The sequence below is a fragment of the Panulirus ornatus genome, chromosome 11 (assembly GCF_036320965.1).
Source record: "Panulirus ornatus isolate Po-2019 chromosome 11, ASM3632096v1, whole genome shotgun sequence".
Taxonomy (NCBI): domain Eukaryota; kingdom Metazoa; phylum Arthropoda; class Malacostraca; order Decapoda; family Palinuridae; genus Panulirus; species Panulirus ornatus.
The window spans coordinates 51,536,254-51,553,887 of NC_092234.1; the positions used below are offsets into that span (position 1 = coordinate 51,536,254).

General features: G+C 40.6%; 1 protein-coding gene across 1 annotated transcript in view; it reads right to left on the bottom strand.

The window, feature by feature from the left end:
• Positions 1 to 17,634, bottom strand: part of LOC139751519 (uncharacterized) — a 302,420-nt gene that overhangs the window by 241,807 nt on the left and 42,979 nt on the right. The window contains exon 6 of the mRNA XM_071667018.1: positions 11,938 to 12,190. Within this exon, the coding sequence (XP_071523119.1) occupies positions 11,938 to 12,190 (253 nt within the window). The remainder of the gene's footprint in view (positions 1 to 11,937; positions 12,191 to 17,634) is intronic.

Genomic DNA, 17,634 nt, shown 5'->3' on the forward strand with positions numbered 1-17,634 from the left:
AGGCTCACTTTTCTTCAATAAGATGCATGCAATGAAAATTTTAAGTTATAGATATAGTGATGGGTGATTTGAATGCAAAGGTGAGTAATGTGGCAGTTGAGGGAATAATTGGTATACATGGGGTGTTCAGTGTTGTAAATGGAAATGGTGAAGAGCTTGTAGATTTATGTGCTGAAAAAGGACTGGTGATTGGGAATACCTGGTTTAAAAAGCGAGATATACATAAGTATACGTATGTAAGTAGTAGAGATGGCCAGAGAGCGTTATTGGATTACGTGTTAATTGACAGGCACGCGAAAGAGAGACTTTTGGATGTTAATGTGCTGAGAGGTGCAACTGGAGGGATGTCTGATCATTATCTTGTGGAGGCTAAGGTGAAGATTTGTATGGGTTTTCAGAAAAGAAGAGTGAATGTTGGGGTGAAGAGGGTGGTGAGAGTAAGTGAGCTTGGGAAGGAGACTTGTGTGAGGAAGTACCAGGAGAGACTGAGTACAGAATGGAAAAAGGTGAGAACAATGGAAGTAAGGGGAGTGGGGGAGGAATGGGATGTATTTAGGGAATCAGTGATGGATTGCGCAAAAGATGCTTGTGGTATGAGAAGAGTGGGAGGTAGGTTGATTAGAAAGGGTAGTGAGTGGTGGGATGAAGAAGTAAGATTATTAGTGAAAGAGAAGAGAGAGGCATTTGGACGATTTTTGCAGGGAAAAAATGCAATTGAGTGGGAGATGTATAAAAGAAAGAGACAGGAGGTCAAGAGAAAGGTGCAAGAGGTGAAAAAGAGGGCAAATGAGAATTGGGGTGAGAGAGTATCATTAAATTTTAGGGAGAATAAAAAGATGTTCTAGAAGGAGGTAAATAAAGTGCGTAAGAAAAGGGAGCAAATGGGAACTTCAGTGAAGGGCGCAAATGGGGAGGTGATAACAAGTAGTGGTGATGTGAGAAGGAGATGGAGTGAGTATTTTGAAGGTTTGTTGAATGTGTTTGATGATAGAGTGGCAGATATAGGGTGTTTTGGTCAAGGTGGTGTGCAAAGTGAGAGGGTTAGGGAAAATGATTTGGTAAACAAAGAAGAGGTAGTAAAAGCTTTGCGGAAGATGAAAGCCGGCAAGGCAGCAGGTTTGGATGGTATTGCAGTGGAATTTATTAAAAAAGGGGGTGACTGTATTATTGACTGGTTGGTAAGGTTATTTAATGTATGTATGACTCATGGTGAGGTGCCTGAGGATTGGCAGAACGCGTGCATAGTGCCATTGTACAAAGGCAAAGGGGATAAGAGTGAGTGCTCAAATTACAGAGGTATAAGTTTGTTGAGTATTCCTGGTAAATTATATGGGAGGGTATTGATTGAGAGAGTGAAGGCATGTACAGAGCATCAGATTGGGGAAGAGCAGTGTGGTTTCAGAAGTGGTAGAGGATGTGTGGATCAGGTGTTTGCTTTGAAGAATGTATGTGAGAAATACTTAGAAAAGCAAATGGATTTGTATGTAGCATTTATGGATCTGGAGAAGGCATATGATAGAGTTGATAGAGATGCTCTGTGGAAGGTATTAAGAATATATGGTGTGGAAGGCAAGTTGTTAGAAGCAGTGAAAAGTTTTTATCGAGGATGTAAGGCATGTGTACGTGTAGGAAGAGAGGAAAGTGATTGGTTCTCAGTGAATGTAGGTTTGCGGCAGGGGTGTGTGATGTCTCTATGGTTGTTTAATTTGTTTATGGATGGGGTTGTTAGGGAGGTGAATGCAAGAGTTTTGGAAAGAGGGGCAAGTATGAAGTCTGTTGGGGATGAGAGAAGTGAGTCAGTTGTTGTTCGCTGATGATACAGCGCTGGTGGCTGATTCATGTGAGAAACTGCAGAAGCTGGTGACTGAGTTTGGTAAAGTGTGTGAAAGAAGAAAGTTAAGAGTAAATGTGAATAAGAGCAAGGTAATTAGGTACAGTAGGGTTGAGGGTCAAGTCAATTGGGAGGTAAGTTTGAATGGAGAAAAACTGGAGGAAGTAAAGTGTTTTAGATATCTGGGAGTGGATCTGGCAGCGGATGGAACCATGGAAGCGGAAGTGGATCATAGGGTGGGGGAGGGGGCAAAAATCCTGGGAGCCTTGAAGAATGTGTGGAAGTCGAGAACATTATCTCGGAAAGCAAAAATGGGTATGTTTGAAGGAATAGTGGTTCCAACAATGTTGTATGGTTGCGAGGCATGGGCTATGGATAGAGTTGTGCACAGGAGGATGGATGTGCTGGAAATGAGATGTTTGAGGACAATGTGTGGTGTGATGTGGTTTGATCGAGTAAGTAACGTAAGGGTAAGAGAGATGTGTGGAAATAAAAAGAGCATGGTTGAGAGAGCAGAGGAGGGTGTTTTAAAATGGTTTGGGCACATGGAGAGAATGAGTGAGGAAAGATTGACCAAGAGGATATATGTGTCGGAGGTGGAGGGAATGAGGAGAAGTGGGAGACCAAATTGGAGGTGGAAAGATGGAGTGAAAAAGATTTTGTGTGATCGGGGCCTGAACATGCAGGAGGGTGAAAGGAGGGCAAGGAATAGAGTGAATTGGATCGATGTGGTATACCGGGGTTGACGTGCTGTCAATGGATTGAATCAGGGCATGTGAAGCGTCTGGGGTAAACCATGGAAAGCTGTGTAGGTATGTATATTTACGTGAGTGGACGTATGTATATACATGTGTATGGGGGTGGGTTGGGCCATTTCTTTCGTCTGTTTCCTTGCACTACCTCGCAAATGCGGGAGACAGCGACAAAGCAAAAAAAAAAAAAAAAAGATATAAAAATCTGTTTCCCTCTTTTAGAAAGTTAAAATACAAGGAGGGGAGGGTTTCTAGACCCCCGCTCCCGTCCCCTTCAGTCGCCTTCTACAACATGTGAGGAATGCGTGGGAAGTATTCTTTCACCCCTATCCCCAGGGATATGAGATGTTTGAGGACACTATGTGGTGTGAGGTGGCTTGATCGAGTAAGTAATGAAAGGGTAAGAAAGATGTGTGGTAATAAAAAGAGTGTGGTTGAGAGAGCAGAAGAGGATGTTTTGAAATGGTTTGGTCACATGGAGAGAATGAGTGAGGAAAGAGTGACAAAGAGGATATATGTGTCAGAGGTGGAGGGAACGAGGAGAAGTGGGAGACCAAACTGGAGGTGGAAAGATGGAGTGATATAGAATCTGAGTGATCAGGGCCTGAACATGCAGGAGGGTGAAAGGCGTGCAAGGAATAGAGTGAATTGGAACAATGTGGTATACTGGTATCGACGTGCTGTCAGTGGATTGAACAAGGGCATGTGAAGTGTCTGGGGTAAACCATGGAAAGTTTTGTGGAGCCTGGATGTGGAAAAGGAGCTGTGGTTTCGGTGCATTATACATGACAGCTAGAGACAGAGTGTGAACGAATGTGGCCTTTGTTGTCTTTTCCTAGCGCTCCCTCACGCACATGCGGGGGGAGGGGGTTGTCATTTCATGTGTGGCGGGGTGGTGATGGGAATGACTATGGGCAGATAGTATGAATTATGTACATGTGCATATATGTATGTGTCTGTGTGTGTATACATATGTATACGTTGAGATGTATAGGTATGTATATGTGCATGTGTGGACATGTATGTATATACATGTGTATATCAGTGGGTTGGGCCATTCTTTCGTCTGTTTCCTTGTGCTACCTCGCTATCATGGGAGGCAGCGACAAAGTATAACAAATAAATAAACAAGTAACAGAAATAAAGAAATATAGTGGTTTCAACAATGCTATATGGCTGCGAGGCATAGGCTATTGATAGAGTTGTGCAGAGGAGTGTGGATGTGTTGGAAATGAGGTTTTTGAGGGCAATATGTGGTGTGAGGTGGTTTGATCGAGTAAGTAATGAAAGGGTAAGAGATGTGTAGTAATAAAAAGAGTGTGGTTGAGAGAGCAGAAGAGGGTGTTTTGAAATGGTTTGGTCACAAGGAGAGAACGAATGAGGAAAGATTGACAAAGAGGATATATGCGTCAGAGGTGGAGGGAACGAGGAGAAGTGGGAGAACAAATTGGAGGTGGAAAGATGGAGTGAAAAAGATTTTGAGTGATTGGGGCCTAAACATGCAGGAGGGTGAAAGGTGTGCAAGGAATAGAGTGAACTGGAATGATGTGGTATAATGGGGTCGACGTGCTGTCAATGGATTGAACCAGGGCATGTGAAGTGTCTGGGGTAAATCATGGAAAATTTTGTGGGACCTGGATGTGGAAAGGAAGCTGTGGTTTTGGTGCATTATACATGATAGCTAGGACTGAGTGTGAACAAATGTGGCCTTTGTTGTCTTTTCCTAGCACTACCTCGCATGCATGCACGGGGAGGGGGTTGCCGTTTCATGTGTGGAGGGGTGGGAACGGGAATGAATAAAGGCAGACAGTATGAATTATGTACATGTGTATATATGTATATGTCTGTGTATATATATATATATATATATATATATATATATATAAGTTGAAATGTAAAGGTATGTATATGTGCATGTGTGGACGTGTATGTATATACATGTGTATGTGGGTGGGTTGGGCCATTCTTTCATCTGTTTCCTTGCACTACCTCACTAACGTGGGAGACAGCAACGAAGTATGATAAATGAATAAAATAACAGATATCACAAAATATCAGGAGCATATTAGCAAAATTACAGTAGAGGTGAGAAAATGAAAATTTGTGGGGGCCTAGAAACCACCCCCTTCAATTTCTAAAAGAGGAAACAGAATAAGGATCCAAGCAAGGAGTTCTCATCCTCCTTGAAGGCTCAGGCTGGGGTGTCTACATGTGTGTGGATGTAAACAACATGAGAAGAGAGGCGAGATAGGTAGAATGTTTGATGAAAGTACCCTGGATATTCAGGCTCTTGGTAAAAGATTGGTGATTATTAGTTTTTATGCACCAGGCCATGGGAAGAATGACCATGAGAGGCAAGCGTTTTGGGAGCAGCTGAGTGAATGTGTCAGCCGTTTTGATGTAAGACATGGGGTATTAGTGATAGTTGATTTAAATGAAAAGGTGAGTAATGTGGAAGTTTAGGGTAAAATAAGGGGAATGGGATATTCAATGTTGTGAATGGAAATGGTGAACAGCTTTTGGAATTTTGTGCGGAAAAAGAACTGGTGATTGGGAATTACTAGGTTAAAAAGTAGGTTATACTCAAGTATATATATGTGAGTAAGAGAGATGGTCAGCAGGTATTAGTAAACTATATATCAGTTGGTAAGCATGTAAAAGAGAGACTTTTTGGATGAAATTGTACTGAAAGGGGCAGCTGGTGGAGGTGAGAATTAAGATTTGTAGAAGTTTTCAGAAAAGTGGAAACAATGTCTGTGAGAGGAAACTGGTGAGACTAAGTGAGATTGGAAAAGGGACTAGTGTGAAAAAATACCAGGAGAGTAAGGGGAGCAAAGGAAGTGGTGAGGAATGGGAAGTGTTTAAGGAAATGGTGCTGATATGTGCAAAAGATGCATGTGGCAAGCGAAAGGTGGGAGGTGGGCAGATTAGAAAGGGTGGTGAGTGGTGGGATTAAGACATAAAGTGGCTAGTGAAATAGAAAAGAGAGATATTTGGGCAGTTCTTACAAGGGAAGGAGTGCAAATGAATGGAAGATGCTTAAGAGAAAGCAGCAGAAGGGAAGGAGACAAGTGCAGGGATTGAAATGGCATGAAAATGAGAGTTGGGGTTAGCAAGTATTAGTAAACTTTAGAGAGAATACAATGTTTTAGGAGGTAAATAATGTGGGTAAAATATGAAAACAAACGAGAACATTGGTGAAGGGACAAAAGGGGATGTGATGTCAGGTAGTAATGAAGTGAGGAGGAGATGGAGTGAGTATTTTGAAGGACTGTTAAAAGTGTTTGATGAGAGAGTGGCAGATGTAGGGTGTTTGGATTGGGATGGTATGCAGAGTGCAAAAGTCATGGAGAGTGGTTTGGTATGAGGCAAAGGAGAGGTGATATCAGGTAGTGATGAAGTGAGAAGATGGAGTGAGTATTTTGAAGAACTGTTAAATGTTTTTGATGATAGAGGGGGAGATGCAGGGTTTTTCTGTTGTAATGGTATGCAGAGTGAGAAAGTCATGGAGAGTGGTTTAGTGAAGAGGGAAGTGGTGATAATCACGCCTTGCAGAGAGTGAAAAGCAGCAAGGCAGCTAGAGTGGATGGTAATGAAGTTGAATTTGTTAAAAAAGGGGGTGACTGTGTTGTTGATTGGTTGGTAAGGATCTTCAATGTATGTATGGATCATGGTGAGGTACCTGAGGGTTGGCAGAATGCCTACATAGTGTCGCTATATACAGGCAAGAGGGATAACGGTGAGAGTTCAAACTACAGAGGTATAAATTTGTTGAGTATACCTGTTAAACTGTATGGAAGGGTATTGACTGAGAGGGTGAAGGCATGTACAGATAATCAGATTAGGGAGGAGCAGTGTGGTTTCATTAGTGGTAGAAGATGTGTGGGTGGATCAGGTGTTTGCTTTAAAGAATATGTGTAAGATATACTCAGAAAAGCAGATGGATTTGTATGAAGCACGTATGGATCTGGAGAAAGTATATGATTGGATTGATAAATAAACTTTGTGGAAGGTCTTATGAAATACATTGTAGAAGGAAAGCTGCTAGAAGCAGTGGGAAGTTTTTACCAAGAGTGTAAAACTTGGGTATGAGACAGAAGAGAGGAAAGTGAATGGTTTCCAGTGAAGGTTGGTCTGCAGCTGGGGTGTGTGTGTCACCATGGTTGTTCAGTTTGTTTAAGAATGGGGTGGTGAAGGAGGTAAATGTAAGAGTCTTGGAGAGAGGGGTGAGTTTGCCGCCTGTAGGGGGATGAGAAGGCTTGGGAAGTGTGTCAGCTGTCATTTGCTGGTGATATTGCACTGTTGGCCAATTCGAGAGAAAAACTGCAGAAGTTGGTGAACGAGTTTGGAAGTGTGCGAATGAAAGAGCAAAGCTGAGAATGAACATGAATAAAAGCAAGGTTATCTGGTTTAGCAGGGTAGCGGGCAGACAGGTAAGTTAGGGCGTGAGTTGGAATGAAGAAAAATTGGAGGAAGTGAAGTGTTTCAGATAACTGGAAGTGGATATGACAATGAATGAAACTATAGATGCAGAAGTGAATCATAAGTTGGTGAGGGAGGGAAAGTTCTGGAAGCGATAAAGAATGTGTGGAAAGAATGTTATCTTGGAGGGCAAAAATGGATATGTGTGAAGGAATAGTGGCTCCAACAATATCATATGGATGTGAGGCATGAGCTATAGATGGGGCTGTGTGGAGGATGGTAGATGTGTTTGAAATGAAATGTTTGAGGCCAATACGTGGTGCCCTGTGATTTGATCGTGTAAGCAATGAAATGGTAAGAGAGATTTATGGTAAATAAAAGAGTATGGTTCAGAAAGCAGAAGAGGGTGTGCTGAAATGGTTTGGACCTTTGGAGGGAATAAGAGAGGAGAGGTTGATAAAGAAGATATATGAATCAGAACTGGAGAGAACAAGGAGAACAAGGATGCCAAACTGGAGGTGGGAGGATGGAGTAAAAAAAAAAAAAGATTTTTTTTTTTTCAAGCAACTGAGGGATGAACATGCAGGAAGGTGAAAGGCATGCATCAGATACAGCAAACTGGAATGATGTGGTATACTGCGGTCAAAAAGCTGTGAACAGAGTGAACCAGGGCATGTGAAGTGTCTGGGGTATACATGGAAAGGTCTGTGGGGCCTGGTTGTGGATTGTGAGCTATGCATTGCACATGACAGTGAAAAAAATGTGAGTGGATGTGGCCTTTCTTCATCAGTTCCTAGTGGTAACATGAGAAATGGTGGTATGAAAAAATTCATCCTGTGATTTTCATGAGTAATACCTTTGTGCAGTCTTAAAATCTGTCTGCTGCATGAAAGTTATTTGCATTTTTTATTAGAGATGATCATGTATATCACAGACAGTATTCACTCTATAACACAGGATTTCTTTACTGTTTTCTCATGAAATTCTGTTTGATGACCAAATTCTATTATTGCTAGCGTTTGTTCTATAATGCAGGATTCCCTTAATGATGAAATGTGTTATTCATGTGGACCAAATTGATTAAAGCTAATATTCATTTTAGAATAAAGTTGATAGAGATGCTTTGTGGAAGGTTTTAAGAGTATATGGTGAAGGAAGTAAGTTGCTAGAAGCGGTGAAAAGTTTTTACCAAGGATATAAGGCATGTGTATGAGTAGGTAGAGAGGAAAGTGATTGGTTCCCAGTGAATGTCGGTTTGCGGCAGAGGTGCGTGATGTCTCAATGGATGTTTAATTTGTTTATGAATGGAGTGGTTAGGGAGATGAATGCAACAGTTTTGGAGAGAGGGCTTGGGAAGTGAGTCGGTTATTGTTTGCTGATGATACAGTGCTGGTGGCTGATTTGGGTGAAAAACTGCTGAAGCTGATGATTGAGTTTAGTAAAGAGCACGAAAGAAGAAAGTTAAGAGTAAATGTAAATAAGGGCAAGGTTATTGGGTTCAGTAGGGTTGAGGGATAAGTAAATTGGGAGGTAAGTTTGAATGGAGAAAAACTGGAGGAAATGAAGTGTTTTAGATATTTGGAAGTGGTTTCAGCAGCAGATGGAACCATGGAAGTGGAAGTCAGTCACAGGGTGGGGGAGGGGATAAAGGTTCTGGGGGCGCTGAAGAACGTGTGGAAGGGAAGAACATTATCTCGGACAGCAAAAATGGTATGTTTGAAGGAATAGTGGTTCCAACACTGTAATATCTTTACGAGGCACGGGCTATAGATAGGGTTGAGCGGAGAAGGGTGAATGTGTTGGAAATGAAATGTTTGAGGACAATATGTGGTGTGAGGTGGTTTGACCAAGTAAGTAATGAAAGGGTAAGAGGAATGTGTGGAAATAAAAAGGGTGTGGTTGAGAGACCAGAGGAAGGTGTGTTGAAATGGTATGGACACATGGAGAGAATGAGTGATGAAAGATTGACAAAGAGGATATAGGTGTCAGAGGTGGAAGGAACAAAGAGAAGTGGGAGACCAAATTGAAGGTGGAAGGATATAGGCTAATTTTCAAGTGTGGCAGGGTAGCAATGGGAATGGATGAGGGCAGCTAGTAAGAATATGTACATGTGTACATATGTATATGTCTATGTATACACTGAAATGTATATGTATGTATATGTGTGTGTATGGGTGTTCATGTATATACATGTGTATGTAGGTGGGGTGGGCCATTCCTCGTCTGTTTCCTTGTGCTACCTCGCTGACACAGGAGACGGCGATTAAGTATCATAAATATAAAGGAATATTAAATTTCAGAATATAAAAGTTTTTTCAGTTCACCAACATTTAGTGTACAAATGCCATGTGTCATGTCTATGTGATGACTAAATCAAAATGTGGGGATGTGCATTAATCTGAGACAGCCTTCACCATGTTGTATTGTAGTATTAGAACTTAATGTTTATTGTAAACAGTCTGCTTATTTTGGTAAAGATATGCAATTGTCTAGTCTCCATTAAAAAAAGTTGTTGATTACCATTTAAAATAAAGCTTTCATGCATTAGGTTTTATTTGCACAACAAATTCTGTGACTCACTTTTGGTGGGGATATCTTATATCTGACAGCATGGTACATCCTTAGAAGTTAAATGACATGATTTTCCACTTCCCTGTGGCACTGAAAGTGGAGGGATGAGAATTTTGCTGGTTGTCCTATAGTTTACTGATATTTTTTACTATGATATTTTTGCTCTGCCAGTACTAACCATGGTTCTTTAAAAGTCGTTTCAAGAGGGAAAGACCCATATTCTTTCTTGAAAAAATAATCTACATGTGGCAGAGCTTAGCTCACCATCTGGACATTTTTTCCTTCTTTCTAATGATCTCCCTGAGAAGCAGGGTCTGGTTGACCTAGACCTAACCTGAGAAAGTATGAGGTATAAAAAACACATCCCTGTCACTTTATCATTCACCTCAATGGCTTTGCTAGATCAAACTAGACCTACTGTCAGGGAGGGAGGAATGCAGAAGAAAAAATATCCAGCTAATGAACTACGCCCTGCAAGTGCATCCTGAAATCTCATTTGTAAACACATTTTCTTGCCGTCAAGCAAGAATACATGGCTTTTCTTCTTGGGACACATGGGTAATTACTGGTGGAGGAAAATATCATCCAGAACAGATAGTGAAAATATCACTAAACACAAAGAGAATAAGCAAAAGTTGCACCTTTCTCAATATCACAAGGAAACTAAGACAGCAAATCATGTCAAATGATTTCTTAGACCAGCATGCTGCCAGAAATAAAATATCCCCATTATATCATTGGATATTTCTATGAAGAGTGTATGTGCATAGAATTTAATCTACCAATTTTGTTGTGAAAGTAAATCATATGAATGTGCATCTGAGGTATAACTGAGTCTTAAAATGCATTCTAAACAATCTGATGTAGATGACAGCCCTGCCAAGTGCAGGAAATATTATAAGTCAGCAGGTTAGATGTTATTGGTTTTCATTGGTAATTATCTGAGTCATCCCCATGACATGTGATCCTATGTTGATAACCTAAGAAAATTTATTGCTCCCTAATTTAAAAATGAATACTGTTGAACACTTGATTCAGAGTAAAAGGCTGCAATCTAGTATGTTATAATGGCCTTATCCCCATTATTTAAACTTAGAGCAGCCAAAACTATGCCATTCAGGGTTTGCTAAAATGGATACATGTCAATGATGTTGCAATGATGTTGTGATTCCCCTTTTCTAAAAAGAAGAATGCAGTAGGGTCATAATATAACTTGAGATAGGTAAAAAGAAAAATCATACTGTTGCAAATCACACTATCTCAGGCCATCAATTTCCATGTGAATAAAGAGTTAAGGACTGTGGGTCGCCTAAAAAAACTTGAAATATACTCAACATGTTATGTATGTAATATACCAAAAATGCTAAAAGTTATGCAAATAATGATATAATACACAATACACACACACACACACACACACACACACACACACAAAGTGTTACACAGTTACCTGTCTATTTGTCACATCCACATTTCTTTAGGGTTATGAGATAGGCCAGGTAAAGTTTTGTCATATATTCTTTCCAAAAATGTAGATAATCACTAGTTCATGCATTACGTAGAACTTACAGAAGAGAAATGCACACCAAGTATGCATTTTGACTAATATTAAAATGCAATTCACCATATCATTCACTCAAAAAATCAATGTTTTTAACTGAAATATAATCACTCACTTGCACCTTAAAACATGAATATGGTCGGTAGAATTTCAAATATTTCCATGAATGCATTTCTAAACTTATTTAGGCACTATAGAATCTACACCTCCAATCAGTATTCATTTCATTAATGAATTTATAAGTTATGTTGTCAAGGAACTCTGTGTCTACTTGATGAACTGTTGTATATGGAGCCCTATGTTTCATAATTATTACCAATATATCACAGATTTATTTCTTATGGATAACACAGATATTCATAAAAAGACAGACATTTAAATTTCTAGTGTCCTGTACTAGAGCATACAATAAAGTACACACATCTAATACCCCCTAAAAATATTACACAAGGATGTTCTTCAAAAGTCTTTTAATAATGGATCTTTTCAGTGGAGATACCAGGATCTGACTACTCACTGTTGTCACTCACTACTTATTCACAATGTCTTACACATTCAATTTCATCTTCCTATGTATAAATCCATGCAAATCTGAATACCAGAAGTAAACCATTGGTTTTGCACATTTCAATTACTTACAAACAGGTTGATGAAAATTAAAATGAATCAGATGGTTATAACAAAAAAATTAAATCAGGGAAATCTATATTTGAAGATAATGAAAGTTATAACAATGAAGTGTATCAAAAGGCAAAGAAAAGCTTTTCTAAATGAACAGTACATAAATCGATATGACATACCTTTGAACCCTTTATGCCAGAGTATCCAGCCAATCCTGGAGCTCCTTTAAAGCCCTTTGACCCGAGGGGACCCCTCTGACCTGGACGTCCCACTTTACCTTTTGCACCTTCTTTGCCACGGACACCCTTCAAACCTTTCTCTCCAGGAGGACCATCAAAGCCATCAGTACCCTTACTACCAGGCACTCCAACTGTTCCTGGAGGACCCTTTTCACCCATCTCACCCATAAAGTCAACACGGACTGGTGGCTCGCTGAAAAGCAGACTCCAATTAAAAGCTATACTTCGAACAAAGATGATTATCTATAAGTGCTGGTATTCACACTTTGATATCAAGATAAGAGTTTAGTACACAAAAGAGAATCCCTCTCTCCCAGGAAGTACACTTTGCATATGCTATTACCATTTCTCTTGCTCCCATTAAGAATCACACCAAACATCATTATGCACTGATACTTACAATCATAAAGGCATCCACATGCAGTTACAATACAGTAGATGCTGAAGTAAAACAAACTGAATCATCAAAGGCAAGTTAGAAAAAAATATTGGAATGAACACTTAGGCAGCTCCTGCATATTTGTAATTAGCCATCTTTACAGAATGGGGAGTGAGCTCTACACTAATAAGCCCCTTCCATTGAGCTCTCTTTGATCATACAACTTTTCAAAATTTTTGTATGTTTTCAGCATTCATATTTTCATCACTAAGATTATACCATCTGGTACCATCTTCAGTTCCCTCCTCTAAACCTTTTCTTTTAGCTCTGTACTTTTTTTTGTTGTGTATGTATGTGTAATGACAAAACTTGAGAAGAAAATCCCAGTTTCACCTTAAGTAGGACATAAAAAGTTTCCTCGATATTTCTTTATCCATATACAATAAACCTGTTATCCATCATTTGATTCACTGAAATGTTCAAACCATCCTACCTTTTTCAATTTTGGGTAGAAATCTCCTAATATAAAAAAAAAAAAAGAGTAAGTAATGAAAAGGTAAGAGAGGTAAGTGGTAATAAAAAGAATGTGGTTGAGAGAGCAGAAGAGGCCATATTGAAATGGTTTGGTCACATGGAGAGAATGAGTGAGAAAAGATTGACAAAGAGGATACATGTGTCAGAGGTGAAGGGGATGAGGAGAAGTGGGAGACCAAATTGGAGGTGGAATGATGGAGTGAAGAAGATTTTGAGCGATCGGGGCCTGAACATGCAGGAGGGTGAAAAGCGTGCAAGGAATAGAGTGAATTGGAACGATGTGGTATACCAGGGTTGATGTGCTGTAATTGGATTGACTAAGGGCATGTGAAGCATGGGGCCTGGATGTGGAAAGGGAGCTGTAGTTTCAGTGCATTACAAATGACAGCTAGAGTCTGAGTGTGGATGAATGTGGTAGTGGGAATGGATGAAGGCAGCATGTATGAATATGTGCGTAAGTATATATGTATATGTCTGTGCACACGGGGAGTGCTCATCCTCCTCGAAGGCTCAGATTGGGGTGTCTAAATGTGTGTGGATGTAACCAAGATGAGAAAAAAGGAGAGATAGGAAGTATGTTTGAGAAAAGGAACCTGGATGTTTTGGCTTTGAGTGAAATGAAGCTCAAGGGTAAAGGGGAAGAGTGGTTTGGGAATGTCTTGGGAGTAAAGTCAGGGGTTGGTGAGAGGACAAGAGCAAGGGAAGGAGTAGCACTACTCCTGAAACAGGAGTGGTGGGAGTATGTGATAGAGTGTAAGAAAGTAAACTCTAGATTGATATGGGTAAAACTGAAAGTGGATGGAGAGAAATGGGTGATTATTGGTGCATATGCACCTGGGCATGAGAAGAGAGATCATGAGAGGCAAGTGTTTTGGGAGCAGCTGAGTAAGTGTGTTAGTAGTTTTGATGCACGAGACCGGGTTATAGTGATGGGTGATTTGAATGCAAAGGTGAGTAATGTGGCAGTTGAGGGAATAATTGGTGTACATGGGATGTTTAGTGTTGTAAATGGAAATGGTGAAGAGCTTGTAGATTTATGTGCTGAAAAAGGACTGGTGAGTGGAAATACCTGGTTTAAAAAGCGAGATATACATAAGTATACTTATGTAAGTAGGAGAGATGGCCAGAGAGAGTTATTGGATTACATGTTAATTGATAGGCGCACGAAGGAGAGACTTTTGGATGTTAATGTGCTGAGGGGTGCAACTGGAGGGATGTCTGATCCTTATCTTGTGGAGGCGAAGGTGAAGATTTGTAGAGGTTTTCAGAAAAGAAGAGAGAATGTTGGGGTGAAGAGAGTGGTCAGAGTAAGTGAGCTTGGGAAGGAGACTTGTGTGAGGAATCACCAGGAGAGACCGAGTACAGAATGGAAAAAGGTGAGAACAAAGGACGTAAGGGGAGTGGGGGAGGAATGGGATGCATTTAGGGAAGCAGTGATGGCTTGCGCAAAAGATGTTTGTGGCATGAGAAGTGTGGGAGGTGGGCAGATTAGAAAGGGTAGTGAGTGGTGGGATGAAGTAAGAATATTAGTGAAAGAGAAGAGAAAGGCATTTGGACGATTTTTGCAGGAAATAATGCAAATGATTGGGAGATGTATAAACGGAAGAAGCAGGAGGTCAAGAGAAAGGTGCAAGAGGTGAAAAAGAGGGCAAATGAGATTTAGGGTGAGGGAGTATCATTAAATTTTAGGGAGGATAAAAAGATGTTTTGGAAGGAGGTACATAAAGTGCATAAGACAAGGGAACAAATGGGAACTTCAGTGAAGGGGGCTAATGGGGAGGTGATAAAAAGTAGTGGTGATGTGAGAAGGAGATGGAGTGAGTATTTTGAAGGTTTGCTGAATGTATTTGATGATAGAGTGGCAGATATAGGGTGTTTTGGTTGAAGTGGTGTGTAAAGTGAGAGGGTTAGGGAGAATGATTTGGTAAACAGAGAAGAGGTAGTAAAAGCTTTGCGGAAGATGAAAGCCGGCAAGGCAGTGGGTTTGGATGGTATTGCAGTGGAATTTATTAAAAAAGAGGGTGACTGTATTGTTGACTGGTTGGTAAGGTTATTCATTGTATGTATGACTCATTGTGAGGTGCCTGAGGATTGGTGGAATGCTTGCATAGTGCCATTGTACAAAGGCAAAGGGGATAAAAGTGAGTGCTCAAATTACAGAGGTATAAGTTGTGCATCAGATTGGGGAAGAGCAGTGTGGTTTCAGAAGTAGTAGAGGACGTGTGGATCAGGTGTTTGCTTTGTGAGAAATACTTAGAAAAGCAAATGGATTTGTATGTAGCATTTATGGATCTGGAGAAGGCATATGATAGAGTTGATAGAGATGCTCTGTGGAAGGTATTAATAATATATTGTGTGGGAGGCAAGTTGTTAGAAGCAGTGAAAAGTTTTTATCGAGGATGTAAGGCATGTGTATGTGTAGGAAGAGAGGAAAGTGATTGGTTCTCAGTGAATGTAGGTTTGCGGCAGGGGTGTGTGATGTCCCCATGGTTGTTTAATTTGTTTATGGATGGGGTTGTTTGGGAGGTGAATGCAAGAGTTTTGGAAAGAGGGGCAAGTATGCAGTCTGTTGTGGATGAGAGAGCTTGGGAAGTGAGTGAGTTGTTGTTCGCTGATGATACAGTGCTGGTGGCTGATTCGTGTGAGAAACTGCAGAAGCTGGTGACTAAGTTTGGTAAAGTGTATAAAAAAAGAAAGCTGAGAGTAAATGTGAATAAGAGCAAGGTTATTAGGTACAGTAGGATTAAGGGACAAGTCAATTGGAAGGTAAGTTTGAATGGAGAAAAACTGGAGGAAGTGCAGTGTTTTAGATATCTGGGAGTGGATTTGGCAGTGGATGGAACCATGGAAGCGGAAGTAAATCATAGGGTGGGGGAGGGGGCGAAAGTTCTGGGAGCGTTGAAGAATGTGTGGAAGTCGAGAACATTATCTCGGAAAGCAAAAACGGGTATGTTTGAAGGAATAGTGGTTCCAACAATGTTATATGGTTGCGAGGCATGGGCTATAGATAGAGTTGTGCAGAGGAGGGTGGATGTGTTGGAAATGAGATGTTTAAGGACAATATGTGGTGTGAGGTGGTTTGATTGAGTAAGTAATAATAGGGTAAGAGAGATGTGTGATAATAAAAAGAATGTCGTTGAGAGAGCAGAAGAGGGTGTTTTGAAATGGTTTGGTCACATGGAGAGAATGAGTGAGGAAAGATTGACCAAGAGGATGTATGTGTCAGAGGTGGAGGGAATGAGGAGAAGTGGGAGACTGAATTGGAGGTGGAAAGAAGGAGTGAAAAAGACTTTGAGTGATCAGGGCCTGAACATGCAGGCGGGTGAAAGGCGTGCAAGGAATAGAGTGAATTGGAACGATGTGATATACCGGGGTCGACGTGCTGTCAATGGATTGAACCAGGGCATGTGAAGCCTATGGGGTAAACCATGGAAAGTTCTGTGGGGCCTGGATGTGGAAAGGGAGCTGTGGTTTCGGTGCATTATTACATGACAGCTAGAGACTGAGTGTAAACGAATGTGGCCTTTGTTGTCTTTTCCTAGCGCTACCTCACGCACCTGAGGGGGGAGGGGGTTGTTATATTCATGTGTGGCGGGGTGGCAATGGGAATGAATAGAGGCAGACAGTATGAATTATGTACATGTGCAAATATGTATATGTCTGTGTGTGTATATATATGTATACGTTGAGATGTATAGGTATATATATTTGCGTGTGTAGACATGTATGTATATGCATGTGTATGTGGGTGGGTTGGGCCATTCTTTCGTCTGTTTCCTAGCGCTACCTCGCTTTCGCGGGAGACAGCGACAAAGCAAAATAATAAATAATATATGAATGTATATGTATGTATATGTTGAAATGTATAGGTATGTATATGTGCGTGTGTGGGCGTTTACGTATATACATGAGTATGTGGGTGGGTTGAGCCATTCTTTCATCGGTTTCCTTGGGCTACTTTGCTAATGCAGGAGACAGCGACAAAGTATAATGATAAATAAAAAAAATTATATTTCAGATCACATGCACACTGCACCACTGTAATTAGTTTACTCTCCAACTGGTGTTTTGTGAAGCTGGTGATTGTTTACCATCTCCAATGTGTTTTCTGATGCAGTGTTGTATACTGGTATTGCACGTTGTGTATTTTGTGCACCCTTGATTATTACTGTGGTCAATGGCCCCTTTCAAGTTGTATCAGCAATAGCCTGACAGTTCAACAAAACCATTTACATCTCATGTGATGCACATGAGGAACATTTTAAGCCTTGAAAAAAAGATGGAATTGTGCAAAAGGCTGACTAAGGGCGCATCCAAGCCAGCACTTACAAACTTCATAATCAGCATGACAACTATTTATGTCACCAAGTGGCAGATCAAGGCATTTAGTAGTGTTTATTTGCTTATATATATTAGCATTTCCTCTATAAAGAATACCTACAACTAGGTAAAATATTTCAAAATGTGTGTGCGGAAGAAAGTGCACCAAATCTTCGGTAAAGATTGGCAGGTAGAGAAAGTGTGGGTCCTAGTGGAGCAAACCATGTTCCTGCCTGTGGGTGAGTGGATCTGTGCCACTTGTGCGATTTGGATATACCTGCTAATGTGATTTTCTTACAACCCGCTATGTTTGTGTTTGCAAGATGGCATCCAACAGAACCAGCAATTAATTGAAGAGAACCTTTCTGATCTTAGAAATGAAGCTAAAAATCTTACCATGCACT